Here is a 20,975-nt window from a genome sequence, read left to right as displayed (position 1 = left end):
CTTCGTTGGGAGGCAGCTCCCAAGATATGGAAAATGGTTCACATTTTCCAGGATCTCACCTTTGATCTTAACTGGTGGTTGTGGAGGTGTTGTTGTTGTGCTTTGAGAGCTGGTTGGAAGACGATCTTCATTTTCTGAGGGTTTAGTGAAAGGTCCATGTTCTAAGATGCTTCAAAGAAGGAATTGATAATGACCTGGGGTTCAGTTTCTGAGTGGGCGCAGACACAAACTTCATCTGCATAACTGGAGCTCAATGACTGAAGTTGGAATGACTTTGGTTTTGGATTGAAAGTGGCTTAGAATCATAGAATCGCGACAGTGCAGAAGGAGGCCATTCGGCCCATCAAGTCTGCACCGACCACAATCCCACCCAGACCCTGCTAGTCCTCCTGACACGAAGGGGCACTTTAGCATGGCCAATTAACCTAACCCGCACATCTTTGGACTGTGGGAAGAAACCGGAGCACCCGGAGGAAACCCACGCAGACACGGGGAGAATGTGCATACTCCACACAGACGGTGAGCCGGGCATCGAACCCGGGTCCCTGGCGCTGTGAGGCAGCAGTGCTAACTACTGTGCCACTGTGCCACCCTAGTTGAACAGTTTTCCTGTCTGCATCCACCAAAGCACCGATTATTCCTGTAGCTTCCTTTCTTGAATAGTGGGGTTACATTTGCTACCTTCCAGTCCAGAGGGAGCATGCTTGAATCGAGGGACTCCTGGAATATTAAAACCAATGCTTCCAATGTTTTTGCAGCCTCCTTGTTAAAACCCTGGGGTGTAGGCCATCAGGTGCAAGGGATTTGTTGGCTTTTAGCCCCATTATTTTTTCCTTACTAGTATTAATAAGGAAATGATCTATTTGAATGGTGGAGCAGGCTGTATGACCCTCTGGCCTATACCTGCTACTATTATGTTTGTGTGTTAGTGACAGTAATGTGGATCTATATCGGTGCCCTTAACACTAAACAGTCCAAGGCTGCAAGAATGAAGCTGGTGGTCAGATGTGAGAAGCAGATTACATGTGACATGTGCAGGAATGGTTGCTTGTAGAACCTGCCCAGATACCGCCCAGGAAAATAAACGTTAGATCTTATACAGCACCTTTCATCATCTCAGTTTACAGCGAATGAAGTAATTAGGAAAGATATCCATTGTACCAACCCCAAATCCATTGACTCCCGTGAAGTGGTTTGGTACCACATAAATATTAGTTGTTGTTGTTGTTTGGGGTGTTTATTTAACTAACTCATCGTGAGAAGTTACATCTTATTGTGGGAATTGTTTGATTCACTTGTGTCTTCTGATCTCAAGCTCTACCTCTTCCACCTACAAGAATTCTGGTTTCTTCTTTTTGTGATAAACACCACTTTCCCCTCAACACCTTGAAAGGAACCTGGCCAGAAATATTGCAAAGTACTCCCTCTCTGACAATATAGCACTCCCACAGTACTGACCCTCTGACAATATAGCATTCTCTCAGTACTGACCCTCTGACAATATAGCACTCCCTCAGTACTGACCCTCTGACAGTGCAGCACTCCCTCAGTACTGCCCCTTTGACAATATAGTATTCCCTCAGTACTGATCCTCTGACAGTGCAGCACTCCCTCAGTACTGACCCTCTGACAGTGCAGTGCTCCCTCAGTACTGCCCCTCTGACAATATAGCACTCCCTCAGTGCTGCCCCTCTGACAATATAGCACTCCCTCAGTAGTGCCCCTCTGACAGTGTAGTGCTCCTTCAGTACTGACCCTCTGACAGTGCAGCACTCCCTCAGTACAGACCCTCTGACAGTGCAGCACTCCCTCAGTACTGACCCTCTGACAGTGCAGCACTCCCTCAGTACTGCCCCTCTGACAATATAGCACTCCCTCAGTACTGCCGCTCTGACAGTGCAGCACTCCCTCAGTACTGCCCCTCTGACAATATAGCACTCCCTCAGCAGTGCCCCTCTGACAGTGTAGTGCTCCCTCAGTACTGACCCTCTGACAGTGCAGCACTCCCTCAGTACTGCCCCTCTAATAGTGTAGCAATGTAGCAGTGTAGAGAGGGGACAAACCTTGACCTCCTCTTGGGAAATAAAGAAAGGCAGGTGACGGAAGTGTTAGAGAAGGATCACTTTGAACTAATTCTATTAGTTTTCAGATAGCTATGGAGAATGATAAGTCTGGCCCAAAAGTCAAAGTTCTAATTTGGGGCAAGGCCAATTTTGATGGTATCAGGCAGGAACTTTCAAAAGCTAATTGGGGGGTCTGTGGGAAGGCACAGGGACGTCTGGTAAGTGGCAGGCTTTCAAAAGTGTGTTAACCAGGGTTCAGGATAAGCACATTCCTCTTAGCGTGAAGGGCAAGGCTGGTAGAAGTAGGGAACTCTGGATGACTCAGGATATTGAGGCAAGAAGAAGAAGGAGGCACATGACATGCATAGGCAGCTGGGATCAAGTGAATCCCTTGAAGAGTATAGGGGGTGTAGGAGTAGAGTTAAGAGAGAAATCAGGAGGGCAAAAAGGGGACACGAGATTGTTTTGGCAGATAAGACAAAGGAGAATCCAAAGAGCTTCTACAATACATAAAGGCCAAAAGAGTAACTAGAGAGAGAGTAGGGCCTCTTAAGGATCAACAAGGTCATCTATGTGCGGATCCACAAGAGATGGGTGAGATCCTAAATGAATATTTCTCATCAGTATTCACTGTTGAGAAAAGCATGGATGTTAGGGAACTTGTGTAAATAAATAGTGATGTCGTGAGGAGTGTACATATTACAGAGAAAGAGGTGCTGGAAGTTTTAAAGCGCATCAAGGTAGATAAATCCCTGGGACCTGATGAAATGTATCCCAGGACATTGTGGGAGGCTAGGGAGGAAATTGCGGTTCCCCTAGCAGAGATATTTGAATCATAGTTAGTCAAAGGTGAGGTGCCTGAAGATTGGAGGATGGCAAATTTTGTGCCTTTATTTAAAAATGGCTGCAGGGAAAAGCCTGGGAACTACAGGCTGGTGAGCCTCACATCTGTGGTGGGTAAGTTGTTGGAAGATATTTTGAGAGACAGGATCTACAGGCATTTAGAGACACGAGGACTGATTAGGGATAGTCAGCATGGCTTTGTGAGTGGAAAATCATGTCTCACAAATTTGATTGAGTTTTTTGAAGGGGTAACCAAGAAGAGGGCAGTGCAGTTGATATTGTCTACATGGACTTTACAAGGCCTTTGACAAGATACCGCATGGTAGATTGTTGCATAAGGTTAAACCTCACGGGATCCAGGGTGAGGTAGCTAAATGGTTACAAAATTGGCTTGATGACAGAAGCCAAAGGGTGGTTGTAGAGGGTTGTTTTTCAAACTGGAGGCCTGTGACCAGCGGTGTGCCTCAGGGATCGGTGCTGGGTCCACTGTTGTTTGTCATTTATATTAATGATTTGGATGAGAATATAGTAGGCATGGTTAGTAAATTTGTAGATGACACCAAGATTGGTGGCATAATGGACAGTGAAGAAGGTTATCTCGGATCACAACTAGATCTTGATCAATTGGGCCAGTGGGCTGATGAATGGCAGATGGAGTTTAATTTGGATAAATGCGACGTGATTCATTTTGGTGGATTGAACCAGGGCGGGACTTACTAAGTTAATGGTAGGGCGTTGGGGAGAGTTACAGAACAAAGAGATCTAGGGGTACATGTTCATAGCTCCTTGAAAGTGAATTCACAGGTGGACAGAGTGGTGAAGAAGGCATTCAGCATGCTTTGTTCCATTGGACAGAACATTGAATACAGGAGTTGGGACGTCTTGTTGAAGTTGTACAAGACATTGGTAAGGCCACACTTGGAATACTGTGTCCAGTTCTGGTCACCTTATTGTAGAAAGAATATTATTAAACTAGAAAGAGTGCAGAAAAGACTTACTAGGATGCTACCGGGACTTGATGGTTTGAGTTATAATGAGAGGCTGGATAGACTGGGACTTTTTTCTCTGGAGCGTAGGAGGCTGAAGGGTGATCTTATAGAGGTCCATAAAATAATGAGGGGCATAGATCAGCCAGATAGCCAATATCTCTTCCCCAAAGGTCGGGGAGTCTAAAACTAGAGGGCATAGGTTTAAGGTGAGAGGGGAGAGATGCAAAAGAGCCCAGAGGGGCAATTTTTTCACACAGAGGGTGGTGAGTGTCTGGAACAAGCTGCCAGAGGTAGTAGTAGAGGTGGGTACAATTTTGTCTTTTGAAAAGCATTTAGACAGTTACATGGGTAAGATGGGTATAGAGGAATATGGACCAAATGCGGGCAATTGGGATTAGCTTAGGGGTTTTAAAAAAAGGGCGTCATGGACAAGTTGGGCCGAAGGGCCTATTTCCATGCTGTAAACGTCTATGACTCTATGACTCACTCCCTCAATATTGCCACTCTGACATGCAGCACTCCCTCAGTACTGTCCCTCTGACAGTGCAGCACTCCCTCAGTACTGTCCCTCTGACAGTGTGGCACTCCCTCAGTACTGTCCCTCTGACAGTGCAGCACACCCTCAGTACTGTCCCTCTGACAGTGCAGCACTCCCTCAGTACTGTCCCTCTGACAGTGCAGCACTGCCTCAGTACTGTCCCTCTGACAGTGCAGCACTCCCTCAGTACTGTCCCTCTGACAGTGCAGCACTCCCTCAGTACTGTCCCTCTGACAGTGCAGCACTCCCTCAGTACTGTCCCTCTGACAGTGCAGCACTCCCTCAGTACTGTCCCTCTGACAGTGCAGCACTCCCTCAGTACTGTCCCTCTGACAGAAATCATAGAAATCATAGAAATCATAGAAACCCTCCAGTGCAGAAGGAGGCCATTCGGCCCATCGAGTCTGCACCGACCACAATCCCACCCAGGCCCTACCTCCACATATTTACCCGCTAATCCCTCTACCCTACACATCTTAGGACTCTAAGGGGAAATTTTTAACCTGGCCAATCAACTTAACCCGCACATCTTTGGAGTGTGGCACTCCCTCAGTACTGTTCCTCTGACAGTGCAGCACTCCCTCAGTACTGTCCCTCTGACAGTGCAATGCTCCCTCAGTACTGACCCTCTGACAGTGCAGCACTCCCTCAGTATTGCCGTTTTGACAGTGCAGCACTCCCTGAGTATTGCCCCTCTGACAGTGCAACACTCCCTCAGTACTGGCCCTCTGACAGTGCAGCACTCCCTCAGTACTGACCCTCTGACAGTGCAGCACTCCCTCAGTATTGCCGTTTTGACAGTGCAGCACTCCCTGAGTACTGCCCTTCTGACACTGCAGCACTCCCTCAGTACTGCCCCTCTGACAGTGTGGCACTCCCTCAGTACTGACCCTCTGACAGTGCAGCACTCCCTCAGTACTGACCCTCTGACAGTGCGGCACTCCCTCAGAACTGACCCTCTGACAGTGCGGCACTCCCTCAGAACTGACCCTCTGACAGTGCAGCACTCCCTCAGTACTGCCCCTGTGACAGTGCAGCACTCCCTCAGTACTGACCCTTTGACAGTGCAGCACGCCCTCAGTACTGCCCCTCTGACAATGCAGCACTCCCTCAGTACTGCCCCTCTGGCAATGCAGCACTCCCTCAGTACTGCCCCTGTGACAGTGCAGCACTCCCTCAGTACTGACCCTCTGACAATGCAGCATTCCCTCAGTACTGCCCCTCTGACAATGCAGCACTCCCTCAGTACTGACCCTCTGACAGTGCAGCACTCCCTCAGTACTGACCCTCTGACACTGCAGAACTACAACAGTTACTGCCCCTCTGACAGTGCAGCACTCCCTCAGTACTGACCCTGTGACAGCGCAGCATTCCCTCAGTACTGCCCCTCTGACAGTGCAGCACTCCCTCAGTACTGCCCCTCTGACAGTGCAGCTCTCCCTCAGTACTGCCCTTCTGACAGTGCAGCACTCCCTCAGTACTGACCCTCTGACAGTGCAGCACTCCCTCAGTACTGACCCTCTGACAGTGCAGCACTCCCTCAGTACTGCCCCTCTGACAGTGCAGCACTCCCTCAGTACTGACCCTCTGGCAGTGCAGCACTCCCTCAGTACTGACCCTCTGACAGTGCAGCACTCCCTCAGTACTGACCCTCTGGCAGTGCAGCACTCCTTCAGTACTGCCCTTCTGACAGTGCAGCACTCCCTCAGCACTGACCCTCTGACAGTGCAGCACTCCCTCCGTACTGACCCTCTGACAGTGCAGCACTCCCTCCGTACTGACCCTCTGGCAGTGCAGTGCTACAACAGTTACTGACCCTCCAACATTGCAACACGTCTGGTGACCTGGATTACAAACTCAAGGCTCCAAGTGAAGCCACAATAATTGATCTCATCTGCGGCACCCCAAAAGGATGTTAACATCTGGGATTGCATGCAATCTAAGGATAAATACGACCAAGAACCTGAAACATTTAATAACTAGCAAGAAAATTCGAACAATTAGACTGAATTTTATTGCTGAGGTATGCTTCAGAGTATTTAAGAAGGGGCCTTTTGATTTATTTGAATAAAGTGACAGTGCACCTTTAAATAACTAAGACACTTTGTCAAACGCCAATTTGGTCAGGAAACAGACACAGCGATGAATTCTTCACGCTGTCTTTTCTGCCAATACATTGCTGTTTGTTTCAAGCTGAGAGGATGCTGCAGTAATCCCAACTCTCAGTCTTCTTCCTGTTTTTCTGTAGCTGCCTGTCAGTTCCTTCTGTGCGTGCCCCCAGGACAAGACTGAGCTCCTCATTACATTGATTGCGTCTCAATCATGTCCTGAAGTATCCTTCCCACCAGACAGAACAAAACAAGGCAGGCTGTGCAGATAGACTGCACACAGAAATACAGAAAGTTTAAAGCGGAAAGAAGTCATTCAGCCCCTCAGGCCTGTGACGGCTGAAAAAGAGCTCTCCTGCTTAATCCCACTTTGCAGCCCTTGTTCCGTAGCTGCTTAGGTTACAACTCCTACAAGTGCATACCCAAGTGTTTTTTTAAATGCAAGGAAGGTTTCTGAGTCTGTCACCCATTCCGGCAGTGAGTTCCAGATCTCCACAAAACCTCTGGGTGAAACTATCTCCTCAACTCCCCTCCAATCCCCCTACCAGTAACTTTAAACTTATGGCCCTTGATTAATAACCTCTCTGCTAATGGAAATAGATCCTTCCTATCCACTTTATATCGGTCCCTCATAATTGAGTCCACTTCAATTAAATCTCCCCTCCGCCATGCTGTGGGGAGCTGGTAGCATAACTGGCAATGTCACTAGACTAGTAATTCAGTTGGAACATGGGTGGCAGCTACCTCATTGGGTTCGTTCATGTCCTTTAGGGAAGAAGATCTGCCATCCTTACCCAGTCTAGCCTACATATTATTCTGACTTTAGGCACCAGACTCGGTCCTTAGACAGACTGTAAACATACTTAGGTTGATCGGCCATGCTAAATTGACACTAGTGTCAGGGGATTAGCAGAGTAAATATGTGGAGTTATGGGAATAGGGCCTGGGTGGGATTGTGATCAGTGCAGACTCGATGGGCCGAAGGGCTTCCTTCTGCACTGTCGGGATTCTATGATACTCTGCTATCTGCTTCACACTTGTTTATAAGTCGTATATCCACACAGGCTTATGCTCCACATGAGCCTCCCTCTTCATCTCAATATAGCCTTCCACTCCTTTCTCCCTCGTGTACATTTGGCTTCCCCTCAAAGGCCTCTCTTTTAATCACTTCAACTACTCCTTGTTAAGAGAATGTTCCAACAGGCAGAAAACCCCCACGTTCTCATCACTCTCTGGGTAACGAAGTTTCTCCTGAATTCTCTTTATTTATGATCCTCAGTTTTGATCTCCCCCATTAGTGGAAACGTCTTCTCCATGTCTACTCTATCAAATCCATTCTGACTTTCAAAGACCTCTATCAGGCCAGCTTCTATTTTAACCTTTATACTTGTTTCCCACATAACCTTAGGGGCCGTCGAGCGACTATGGTGCGTCGACCTCGGGACAGGACCCCTGAGTGCCGAAACTGGATGGACATCTCCACAGGGAACACTGTCAACAGGATTGAGAGCATTGAAACAAGCACAGAGATTCTGGAGGGGAGGAACAAGGTAGCCTGCCATTTGCAACCACCCACTTAACAGTTTTCTTTCGAACCCAATCAACAATAATTGGTATTTATATTGTGCCTCCAGTGTGATGGAACATCCCATCGCACTTCACAGGAACATTAACAAACATAATTTGTTTCTGAGTCACATCACCAGATAATAGGGCAAGTGACCACAAACTTGATCAAAGAGGCAGCTTTTAAAGAGTGTCTTAGAGGAGGAAGGAGAGATAGAGAGACAGAGAGGATTAGGGAGGGAATTCCAACGCTTAGGGCATGGGCAGCTAAAGGCACTGTCACCAATGGTGGAGCGATTAAAATTGAGGATGAGAAAACGGGCAGAATGAGAGTGTTGAGCTGAAGGAGATGACAGAGATAGGGATGGGTAGGGGTATAGAAGGATTTGAAAACATGGACAAACATACGAATTAGGAGCAGAAGTAGTCTATTTGGCCCCTCAAGCCTGATCTGCTGTTTGATAAGATCACAGCTGATCCGATTGTGGCCTCAATTCTAGTTTCCAATCTCTATACCCATTGACTCCCTTGTCAATCAAAGAATCCATCTAATTCAGCCTTTAAAATATTCAATTACCCTGTCTCTACTGTTCTCTGGGAAAGAAAATGATCTTCTGAGAGAAATAAATGTCTCCTCATCTACATTTTAACTGGGAGACTCCTTGGGGTGGAGGGAGGGTCGATGCGGGCCCGGGGTGGGGGGAGGGGGGTGTCAAGGCTGGCCCGGACACGTCTGGGGGGGGCCAGCAATCGGGGGGTGGGGGCGGAGGGGGTCGCACAGCCAATGATGCAAAGGTCACGGGGCTGGCCAGCGATGGGGAGGCCAGCTGCGCGGGGTTACTGCACATGCGCTGATCTCAGCACTGACAGGTTGGTCCACGCGCAGTGGCCCGCTCAGCGTACAAAGAACAAAGAACAAAGAAAATTACAGGACAGGAACAGGCCCTTCGGCCCTCCAAGCCTGCACCGACCATGCTGCCTGACTTAACTAAAACCCCCTACCCTTCCGGGGATCATATCCCTCCATTCCCATCCTATTCATGTATTTGTCAAGACGCCCCTTAAAAGTCACTACCGTATCCGCTTCCACTACCTCCCCCGGCAACAAGTTCCACTCCACTTTGTGTAAAAAATCTGCCTCGTACATCTCCTTTAAAACTTGCCCCTCGCACCTTAAACCTGCGCACCCTAGTAATTGACTTTTCCACCCTGGGAAAAAGCTTCTGGCTATCCACTCTGTCCATGTCCCTCATAACCTTGTCGACTTCTATCAGGTCGTCCCTCAACCTCCGTCGTTCCAGTGAGAACAAACCAAGTTTCCCCAACTTCTCCTCATAGTAATACTGCCGGCCTCTCCAGCCCCTGGGTTTTTAATGAGATTCACGCTGAGGCACTCTGCAGTGCGCAGAGTGTGGGAGATTCATTTTGAAAATCATGCTGGAAAATAACAGCAGGATTTGCTCCATTTTTTACGCGAATTCGGCACTTAGAATTTTTTTCGGGAGAATCCCACCCTTTATTTTTAAACTATGTCACCAGATCTGGACTCTCCCACCAGATCTTATATATTTCAATTAGGTGAACTCTCATTTTTCTACTTACCAATAAATACTGACCCAGTCTATCCAACATTTCCTTATAAAATAACCCCTTTGTGCCAAGAATCAGTCGAGTGAACCTTCTCTGAGTTGCTTCGACTGAAATTATATTCTTTCCTAAGGACTGTCCACTCCAACTCCAGATGTGGCCAGACCAAGTACAACTGTAGCAAAATTTCCCTACTTTTATATTGTAATCTCCTTGCAATAAAGTATAACATTTCATTTCATTCCTAATCATTTGCTGTACCTGCATAATAACGTTTTGTGATTCATGTACCAGAACCCTTTGTACCTCAGAGTTCTGCAATCTCTCTCCATTTAAATTAAAATGCTGCTTTCCTAGTCTTCCTGCCAGAGTGGACGAGTTCACATTTTCCCACATTATATATACCCCATCTGCCAATTTTCTTCCCACTCAGTTAGCCTATATATATATATATATATATTTATATATATATCCCTTTGCAGACTCCTTATGACCTCTTCACAACTAACTTTCACGCTTGTCCATGCATTCGCAGCTAATGAAGCAACCAGACATTTTGGCCAGAATTTTACCAGCATGCCCGCCCCGATTCCGGGGGCGGGTGAGGCTCGGAGAACGGCATTCTCCGTTGGCCTCGGGCGGGATCGTACGAACCTCGGGCCGACGTGCCGGTAAAATTCCGCCCTTTGTCTCTTCATCTAAGTCATTGATATAGATCATAAATAGCTGAGGCTCTGACACTGATCCCTGTGGCATTCCACTAGTTACAGTTTGTCAACACAAGAATGACCTATTTATCCCTACTCAAGCTTCCTGTAAACTAACCAATCCTCTATTCATGATGCTCCACGCTCCCTACACCATGAGCTCTTGTCTTGTGTAGTAACCGTTGATGTGGCACCATTTCAAATGCCTTTTGAAAAGCCAAGGACACCTCATCTACAGGTTCCCCGTTATCCATGTTGAGCGTTACTTCCTTGAAGAAATCTAATTAATTAGTCAAACATAATTTCCCTTTTATAAAACCATGCTGATTCTGTCTGATTAAGATTTTCAAGTGCCCCACCCTAACCTCCTCACCAGAATTTTTTCTATGATAGATGTTCGGCTAGCTGGCCTGTAGCTTCCTGCTTTCTGTATCCCTCCTCTGCATTGAGGAGTTATATTTGCTATTTGCCAATCTGGTGGACTCTTTCCAGAACATAGGGAATTTTGTAAAAATTAAACCATTGCATCACCGATCTCAGAAGCCACTTCTTTTAAGTCCCTTGGATGGGGTTCAGGAGAATTTTGAAACTGAGGAGTTGTCAGTCCAGGAGCCAATGTTAGATCAGTGAGCACAGGGTGTGGAATGAGCTGAAGTTGATAAACGGTGGAACAAAAGGCTTGAATCTCTGTTACACCTTTAACAATGTCAGTACACCGTAAACATTTTACAGTCAATGAAGTACTGTTGTAAATAAGCACAGCAAGCTCCCACAAGCAGCAATTTAATAATGACCAGGTAATGTTTTTCTTGATGATGTTGGTAGAAGAATAATTATTGGCCCAGGACAATAGGGAGAATTTCTTCAGAAATTCATCTTCAGAACAATGATCTTTTTTTGCCACCAGTTGGGTGATAGGTCATCCAAAAGAAAACACTTTTAGAAGTGCATTTCCCATTCACCTCCAACAGTGCAACACACCCTCAGTACTGCTTCTCCAAAAGAATAGCACTCCCTCAGTACTGTTTCTGCAAAAGTGCAGCACTCCCTCAGTACAGTCTCTCTGACAGTGCAGCACTCCCTCAGTATTGCCCCTCCACCAGTGCAGCGCTCTCTCAGCTCTGTCCCTCCAACCGTGCAGCACTCCCTCAATACAGTCTCTCCGACAGTGCAGCACTCCCTCAGTTCTGTCCCTCCAACAGTGCAGCATTCAGTTCTGTCCATGCAACAGTGCAGCACTCCCTCAGTTCTGTCCCTCGAACAGTGCAGCGCTCCCTCAGTTCTGTCTCTCCAACAGTGCAGTTCTTCATCACTTACACAAAGGGTGGTAGAAGTTTGGAATTGTCTACTTCAGATGCCAGTTAAGGCTAGTTCAGTTGTGCGCTTTAAATCCGAGTTTTGATTACATTTTTATTAACCAAAGTTATTAAGGGATATGAACAAAGTTGGTTATATGGAGTTTGGTCACAGATCAGGCATGATCTCATTGAATGAATGCCAGGACAGGCTCAAGGGGCTGAATGGCCTCCTCCTGTTCTCTGTTGCTGTTTAATGCTCAGACACAACACTTCCTAACTTGTTTTTCGATTATCGCCCACCATTCTAATTGCTGGTTTCTCTTCCTCCTCTGGTAGACGGTCAGCAAACTGGTGATTCTAGCAGCAAATATCTCCGTTATGTACAAATGTTCTGCTTTCAATAAGGTCGGACACGATGACCGGGTCATCTATTTCTACGTGACAAGTGAGTAACAGAACATTGTCGATGTAAATCGAATGAATTAACCGGGGGATACTGACCAATCACAGATACGTCGCGAACGGTCAAGCAAGCATCCCTAGCCCCACCCAATGGCCCAGATTTGTCACTGCGGTGGCACGGTGGTTAACACTGCTGCCTCACAGCACCAGGGACCCGGGTTCGATTCCCAGCTTGGGTCACTGTCTGAGTGGAGTTTGCACATTCTCCCCATGTCTGCATGGGTTTCCTCCGGGTGCTCCGGTTTCCCCCCACACTCCGAAAGATGTGCTGGTTAGGGTACATTGGCCGTGCTAAATTCTCCCTCAGTGTTACCCGAACAGGAGTGTGGGGACCAAGGGATTTTCACAGTATCTTCATTGCAGTGTTAATGTAAGCCTACTTGTGACACTAATAAATAAACTTCTCTTTGTAATTATACCAAGATTTTGTGGAGTTGCATTTGGAGTGGGTATGGTAACAGGGTGGCTTGGCTACTGGACTAGCAATGCTGAGGACTAATGGTCCAGAAACACAAGTTCACATGAGCTGGTAATTTTAATTCAGTTAGTTAATGAAATAACAATATTGGAATTAAGAAAATCTAGTAATAATGGTGACCATGAAACTATTAGTTTGCTGTAAACATCCATCAGGTTTATTAATGCCCTGTAGGGAAGGAAATCTGCCACCCTCACACCGTCTGACCTTCGTGTGACTTCAGACCTCACCGCAATGTGACTGATTCGTAACTGCTCTTTGAAATGGCCTAGCAAACCACTCATCTGTGTCCAAAACAGCTACATCCTCACCACACTGACAGTTCAAACAGGCAGCTCACCATGACCACCCCACCAATAGCACTGGAATGAACAAATTTAGAAAAAGGAAAAAAAATGAGACCATTTGAGTTTGCTGATCTGGGTTGTTTTGGCCACAGTGTCGCTGGGACCACAGAGAAAGGATAACAAATCAGGCTTGCTGCTTTTGATAAGGTCACGTACCAACCGACTCAAGAACAGCTCCTTCCCTGCTGCCATCAGATTTTTGAATGGACCTACCTTGCACTTTTCTACACCCTAGCTATGACTGTAATACTACATTCTGCACTCTCTGCTTTCCTTCTCTATGAACAGTATGCTTTGCCTGTGTAGCGTGCAAGAGGCAATACTTTTCACTGTATACTAATACGTGTGACAATAATAAATCAAATCAAAAATCAGCTATCCGATAACCATTGGGTAAAGTATGCACGTTGGCCGAGCCTTTGTCTGGTTGCTAGTATCCCTGCCTCTGATCCAGGCAGTCCGAGTGATTGGAGAATGGAACTGGGCCAGCATTTATTTTCCATCCCTGATTGCTCTTGAACTGAGTGGTTTGCTCAACCTGTTTCCAAGGGCATTTGAGAGTCAACCACATTGCTGTGTAGGCCAGACCCGGTAAGGGTAGTAGCTTTCAGATCTTCAGAGAGGCAGAAGAGGATGACATCGCAAGACTTTTAATACCAGATTTTTATTGGATTCAAATTTCACTATCTGCCATGGTGGGATTTGAACCCGGATTCGAACCCTGGGTCTCTGGATTACTAATCCAGTGAAAATACCACTGCCCCACCACTTCCCCCACATTGAATCTGCTTCCATTGTCCTGTCCAGCAGCCCATTCCAGATCATCATAATTTCCTGCCATAAAAAGAAAATTCTCCTTATCGACCTCACTGGGTTTTTTGCTAACTATCTGTCCATTGGTTACTGACCTTACTTCCAGGGAGCCACTTTCTTATTCAGGATTTTCGAAGTAAGTTTATTTATTTCCAACCAAAAGAGAAAATGCTGGAAAATCTCAACGGGTCTGGCAGCATCTGTGAGGAGAGAAAAGAGCTGACGTTTCGAGTCCAGATGATCCTTCGTCAAAGCTTTGACAAAGGGTCATCTGGACTTGAAACATCAGCTCTTTTCTCTCCTCACAGATGCTGCCAGACCTGCTGAGATTTTCCAGCATTTTCTCTTTTGGTTTCAGATTCCAGCATCCGCAATAATTTGCTTTTATCCAAGTTTGTTTATTTCCCGTGGAGGCCTTGGTGGCAAAGTAACCAATTTGGATTCAAACAAAGAGCTGAATTAACTTACCCCTTTTCCCACTAGGTATCCCAGAAGGGTTTGGTATCGACCTGCAGCCTTCAGAGAACCCGGTGGAAGGTGAGAGCATGAAGCTACGGTGCAACGCGGACAACTACACGTACGAGAACCTCCGGTGGTACCGGCTCCTGCCCAGCGCCCTCGAGGGGGAGCTTGGAGACCCTCCGGCCCTGGAGTGTAAGAGCATGCATCTGTTCGCCAAGGAGATGCGAGGAGTGATGACAATGGACTCGCGGATGAAAGGCGTGGCTCTGGAGCTTCAGATCCCGAGCATTACTCTGAACGATGAGGGGGATTACGTGTGTGAGGTACAGAATAAGAAAACTGGAGAGAAACATTGCCACAAGAAATACATCTTAGTGCGAGGTGAGTGCCATAGGCATAAAGAACAGATACATAGAGAGGTGACCATCTCGTTAAAAACACTGCATCCTCGGCAGTTGGTGTAATAAGTCTTCAAAGGCAAACGTTCCTTCACCAAAATCCCTTTATTTACAATTCCAGCAGCAGTACACAGAGTGCTATCAGTCAGCTGTCTACCTTCAGGAGTGCCAGAGGAACTGACACACCCGATTAAAAACAAGGAAAAAACTCCCTGATTGGCCCATCAATTGACTCCTTAATCAGGGAGTTCATATTCCGCTAGGCCAACCTCAATGGCCTGATTGAAGTCATTGCAGTTGGAAGAATGTACAAAATAGTTTACATTTATTTAGCCCCATTTATGACTTCAGGATTTGACAAAGAGCACCACCAATGAAGTCTGGTGTAACAGAGGGAGACATGGCAGCCAATCTGCACACAGAAAGCTCCCACTAACAGCAATGTAATAAAGACCAGATAGTCTATTTTTGTGATAAAAGTTGAGGGTTAAATATTGGACCAAAAACACTGGGGAGAACTACCCTGCTTATCTTCAAATAGCGCCTGTGGATATTTTAATTCCATCTGAAAAGCCAGTTGAAGGCCTGATGCTGCAGGTTTGATGAAACGTGCAGATTCCTAGGGCAGCACTGGTTCAATACCAGGTAATTTCTCCCTGTACACTGTCCCATTAAAAAGTCACAGGGCAGCTACAACATAGGTTAGATGCAAAGTAAAGTTCCATCTATATTGTGAACACTGTCGTTAACAAGCAGTTCATTAATGCCCTTCAGGGTAGAGAACTTGCCATTTCTTCCAGTCTTGCCATCTCTTCCAGTTCTGCACTATGTGGTTTACCAATGCTTTCAGATGGCAGTCCCAAGAAAATATTTGACCAAGGAAACTCTTGTACAGTCAAAGCAGCATTGCCAAAGGGCAGTCAGGGATGGGCAATAAATGTTGACCTAGCCAGTGATGCCCACATCCCGTGAATGAATTTTTAAAAACATTTGCGGAATTGTGTTGAGATCCTTGAAGGTGTGCATGCGTGCGTGCATGCGTGTGTGTTTAAGAGCGTGTGTGTGTGTATGCGCGTATGTGTGTGCACGTGTAAGAGTGCATGTGTGTGTAAGAGTGTGTGTATGTGTGTGTCTAAGAGTGCACATGTGTGTGTATGCGCGTGTGTGTGCATGTGTGTATGTGTGTGTGTAAGTGTGTGTGTGAATGCCTGTATGTGTGTGTGTGTAAGCGTGTGTGGGTGTGCGTGTGTGTGGGCGCATGTATACGTGTGTGTGTGTAAGCGTGTGTGTGTGAATGTGTTTCTGAGCATGAGGTTACCCTGTATCAGATTTACCTGATTCTAAGTTCAAAACCTTCCTGCAGCTCAGGAGAAGCCGAATCTGCTCGTCAACCTGACTGATGTCTCGGTCAACGTCAGTGACTCCATCCAGATGAACTGTCGAACCACTGGAACACCCCAACCCACCATCATCTGGTTCAAAGATGAAAAACCACTCCACGAACTCTCAGGTAAGATCCCAGAGGCAGATTTTACATGGGGAGAGACAGCAGAATGCAGTGTACAGAGTGATCTGGGAGCGGGAGGGTGGCTTTTATTCCAAACTGGATATAAAGTAGGAAAGGCTTGTTACAACTGTATAGGGCATTGGTGAGACTGCACCTGGAGTACGGTGTGCAGTTTTGGTCTCCTTATCTAAGGGAGGATATACTTTAATTGAAAACAGCTGAGACGTTTCACTGGGATGAAGGATTTGAGGAAAGGTTGAGCAAGTTGGGCCTATACTCATTGGAGTTTAGAAGAATGAGAGGAGATTTTTATCACAAAATTGTTACAGAAGGAGGCCATTCAGCCCATTGTGTCTGTGTCAGCTCTTTGAATGAGCATTTCACCTGGTTCCTTTCTCCTGCCTTCTCCCTGTAACCCTGCACATTCTTTCTTTTTAGATAATGGTCTCATTCCCTCTTGAATACCTCAACTGAATCTGCCTCCACCACTGTCTCAGGCAGCACTCCCAGACCATAACTCGCTGGGTGAAAATGCTTTTTCTCACGTCACTTTTGCTTCTTTTGCAAATTATTTAAAATCTGTGCCCTCTCGTCCTCAACCCTTTCACTTTATCCTGAGGGGATTTGACAGGGCAGATGCTGAGAAGTTATTTTGCCTTGGAGGGAAGCTAGAATCGGGGGCAGTCTTTAAAACTAATGTGTCTTCCATTTAAGATGGAGATGTGGAGGAATATCTTCTCCGAGACTAGTCAATCTTTGGAATTCCCTACCTCAGGGGGCTCCCAGATGCCAAGAACACTCTACCCTATCAGACTCTGCTCAGATATCATGTCCTCTACCCCAACCACCCATCTACTCTCCTTCCACAGTCTATGTACATTCTGTCGTACCAATGAAAGTGCCCCCCCCCCCCCCCCCCCGCACCCCCCCCCCCACACCTCCCACATTGATGGCAGGAAAGGACCAGTTTGCCTTTCGAGCTTGCCCTACACACATGATGACCAGAGCAACATGATCACGCAGCCACCCTAACCTTCTCCCTTCTTCATTCTACTTCACCCAAATCCCAGCCCTACCCCTGTGAAAGATTTTGATCGAGCAAGCGAGGAGAAAATGTCTCCACTGGTTAGAGGATTGGTAACCATAGGATACAGATTTAAAATAATCGCAAAAGAACCAGAGTGGGAAATGAGAAGATTATTTTTCTTTTACACCGTGAGTTTTTGAGATCTGGAATGTACTGCCTGAAAAGGTGGAAGACCCAATAATCACTTTCAAAGAGGCATTGATAAAATATTTGAGGGAGAACATTTTACAGAGCTCTGGGACAAGAGCTGGGATGTGGGAAGAATCGGATAATTCTATCAATGAGCTGCTGATGGGCTGAATGGTCTCCTCCTGTGCTCTACAGTTTTGTGATTCATTGTGTATTGCCTGCTGATGGGCTGGGGCTTGTCTGATGCCTCCTGACTTGCACAGATGGCACAGTGGTTGGCACTGCTGCCTCACAGCGCCAGGGACTCGGGTTCGATTCCAGCCTCAGGTCACTGTTGATGCGGAATCTGCATATTCTCCCCATGTCTGCATGGGTTTCCTCCGGGTGCTCCGATTTCCTCCCACAGCCCAAAGATGTGAGGGTTAGGTTGATTGGTCATGCTAAATTGACCCTTCGTGTCAGGGGGATTAGCAGGGTAAATATGAGGGGTTATGGGAATAGGCCTGGTTGGGATTGTGGTCGCTGCAGACTTGATGGGCCGAATGGCCTCCTTTAGCACTGTAGGGATTCTATGACTCTATGGACGAAGGTACTAGGAGAAGATCCATGCCAGGAAAGTGGAGCTGAAAATGAGGAAATGTGGAGGTGATTGAAGGGGATTGGAGGCTAAAACAATTTCATGCAATGTGTGTTTGTATCAAGGGGTCATCCTCACGGAGCAGAACCAAACACTGACCATCCAGCGAGTGCAAGAGGAGGATTCCGGACTGTACAAGTGCTTCGCCTGTAACTCCAAGGGCTGCGTGAATTCATCTGCCACCATCTCTGTCGAAGGTCAGTTATCACTTTCACATCAAAAGCGGATTCATTGAAGGGAAGCAGAGCAGAGTGAGGAGCAATGGTCGATCCCCCATGGCTCAACTTGCTGTCTCATGGTGCCCACCATTTTGGGGTCTTTGTCAGCAGGAGCTCATCTGGAGCCTTGAAGCTCGATGAAGACTCCCAGAGGGACAATTAAAGACTTCCATGAGCTTGAGACTCCTAAGTCAATGAAGTCACTGTTGTGCAGTAATGTCATAAATGTGGTACATGGTACCCAGCAAGATCCCAAAAAGCTTCATTATGATGGTGATCAGATAACCTATTTTTAATGATGTTGGTTGAGGGATAAATATTGATTAAGGACACCAGGGAGACCTCCCCTGTTCCTCTTCAAAACAGTGCCATGGGATCCTTGATATCCACGTAAGAGGGAAGACTGGACTTCAGTTTAAACCTTCATCCCAAAGCTGGCACCTCTGACAGTTCAGCACTCCCTCAATACTGGCACCCGAGTGTTGGTCAAATTTATGTGTTCAGCCCTCTGTTAAGGGATTTGAAACCACAATCTTCTGACTCACAAACAAGAGTGCTACCTACTGAGTCTGGCTAAATTGGCAGCCATCTTGTTTGGTTACTTCTGTTCAGTACCAGTCTCTTGGCTGGTTGTGACGAGCCTTCTTCTTGAACCACTGCAATCCATGTGGTGAAGGTGCCCTCACAGGATTTTGACCCAATGGTGATGAATTCAACATAGGTGTATGTCCAAGCTGGGTTAGTTTGTGACTTAAAAGGGGAACTCAGGTGTTTGTGGTGTTCCTGTGGTGATGTCATCGCTCTTGGTGTTGGCGGCCACAGCTTGAGAGTTGCTGCCATGGAATAGTAGAATAATTTCAGTGTCAGTAAACTCAGACACTCCAGAGCCTGCCTTCAATAGAGGGCCACTTTTCCCAAACAATTTCCCTTTCTCTGGTTGTGTGCTGGTGTGCTGCTCTTCATGGTTGTGTCACATGACAGGAAGAGACCATTTCTTTTAACAGGAAATTAAAGCATGAGATCACATCGGATGATCGTTTATTGATAGCAAACTCAGATTGGCAGTACCGTGGGTATGTGTATAGCTACAAATCGAGGCTTAATAGATGGATAGAATCTGAACTAGGTCTTTGATATTTTGATATGTTAAACCTTTAGTATTGTTAGTCAATAAATATTTACTAGAAAGCTTTAATTGAAACATGAACAACTTGTCTATACATAGCACTTTAACATAGTAAAATGTCCCAGTGCTTTAAAAGTGCATTATCAGGCAAGATTTGACACAAAGTGAGATAAGAGACCAAAAGATTGGTCAAAGAAGGAGCTTTTCAGTTGTGTTTTAAAGGAAGAAGGTGAGAAGGAGAGATTTAAAGATCGAGGAAATTCCAGACCTTAGAGACCTGACAGCTCTGGGATGTGCAAGGAGCCAGAGTTGGAGAAGGCCTTAACTCTTGCTGGGAAAATTTCCATAGCTGTTGCTCATCCTTCAACACCTTATCTGTTCTTGATGTGTGAGAGCTGCCTGGTCTCTGAGTATTGGTCAGCCAATTGACCATTGGGGTGCCAAACCCCAGTCATGGCCCACTGATCCTCTGCCAATTTTTGCTTTAAGAACTTGCGGACTGCAAGTGACCACTGGATCAGGCTCATTAATGAAGACTGACACAGTCAAAGAGCCCGTCAGCATTCATGAAAGACTGCGGGTGCCCTTGAAATTGTTATTTCAATGATAGTCAATACATTCAATGGGGATACTTCCTCAAATTAAAACCAGTAAAGCATTGAAGGAGGCCATTCAGTCCACCACAGCTATCCTAACCCATTGAAAATGTCATGCTTTGTCCCAAATCCCCTTTCTTATCTCTAACCCTATAGGTTCAAGGAGTTGTCAAACTCCATTTGAAAATTGTTTATCACGCCAGTTTTCATAATATTTTTAGCTCAACTTTTGCTAAAAATACTCCAAAAAAATTATCATCTCTCATCTTAGGTTAGGTGTATTGGCCATGCTAAATTGCCCCTCAGTGTCAGGGGGACTATCTCGGGTAAATACATGGGGTTATGGGGATAGGGCCTGGTTGGGATTGTGGCCGGTGCAGACCTGATGGGCTGAATGGCCTCCTTCTGCATTGTAGGATCTAAAGCTCGACATCAGGCAGGACAAAACAGCCCGCTTAATTGGCACCCTTTCCACCACCTCCAACATTCACTCCCTCCACCACTGACGCACAGTGGCAGCCGTGTGCACCATCTACACGATGCACTGCAGAAACTCATCCAAGACTTCTGTGACAGCACCTTCCAACCACTACCATCTGGATTGACAAGGGCAACAGTCACATGGAGAACACCACTATCTGGAAGTTCCCCTCCAATCCACTCACCATCCTGACTTGGAAATACCTCATCATTCCTTCACTGTCGCTAGGTCAAAATCCTGGAACTCCCTAATAGCACAGTGGGTGTACCTACATCACATGGACGCAGCGGTTCAAGATTGCAGCTCACCACCATCTTCTCAAGGGCATTGGAAATGGGAAACAAAGACTGGCCCAGCCAGCGACAGCCACATCCCGTAAAAGAATGAAAAAAATATTTTGCCAACAATTCAAAGTTCATAACCTTGACTTGACCCTTCCTCTCTGCTAAAGACCGACAATGGCAGCATTAACTTTCTAGGTGACACAGAATAGATAGTTTTCAACAAAGCAAAGCTTTAAAGAAGCTCCCATTCC

General features: G+C 46.4%; 1 protein-coding gene across 1 annotated transcript in view; it reads left to right on the top strand.

Moving 5' to 3' along the window:
• The window catches only part of flt4 (fms related receptor tyrosine kinase 4), a 374,492-nt gene that overhangs the window by 318,150 nt on the left and 35,367 nt on the right, over positions 1–20,975 (top strand). The window contains exons 12-16 of the mRNA XM_078231815.1: positions 7,950–8,091; positions 12,036–12,144; positions 14,283–14,642; positions 16,023–16,169; positions 18,085–18,216. Coding sequence (XP_078087941.1) covers positions 7,950–8,091; positions 12,036–12,144; positions 14,283–14,642; positions 16,023–16,169; positions 18,085–18,216 — 890 coding nt within the window. The remainder of the gene's footprint in view (positions 1–7,949; positions 8,092–12,035; positions 12,145–14,282; positions 14,643–16,022; positions 16,170–18,084; positions 18,217–20,975) is intronic.

Source organism: Mustelus asterias, chromosome 16 (assembly GCF_964213995.1).
Source record: "Mustelus asterias chromosome 16, sMusAst1.hap1.1, whole genome shotgun sequence".
Taxonomy (NCBI): Eukaryota; Metazoa; Chordata; class Chondrichthyes; order Carcharhiniformes; family Triakidae; genus Mustelus; species Mustelus asterias.
The sequence above is the reverse complement of the archived record's forward strand: the minus strand, read 5'-3'. Positions and strand labels throughout refer to the sequence as shown.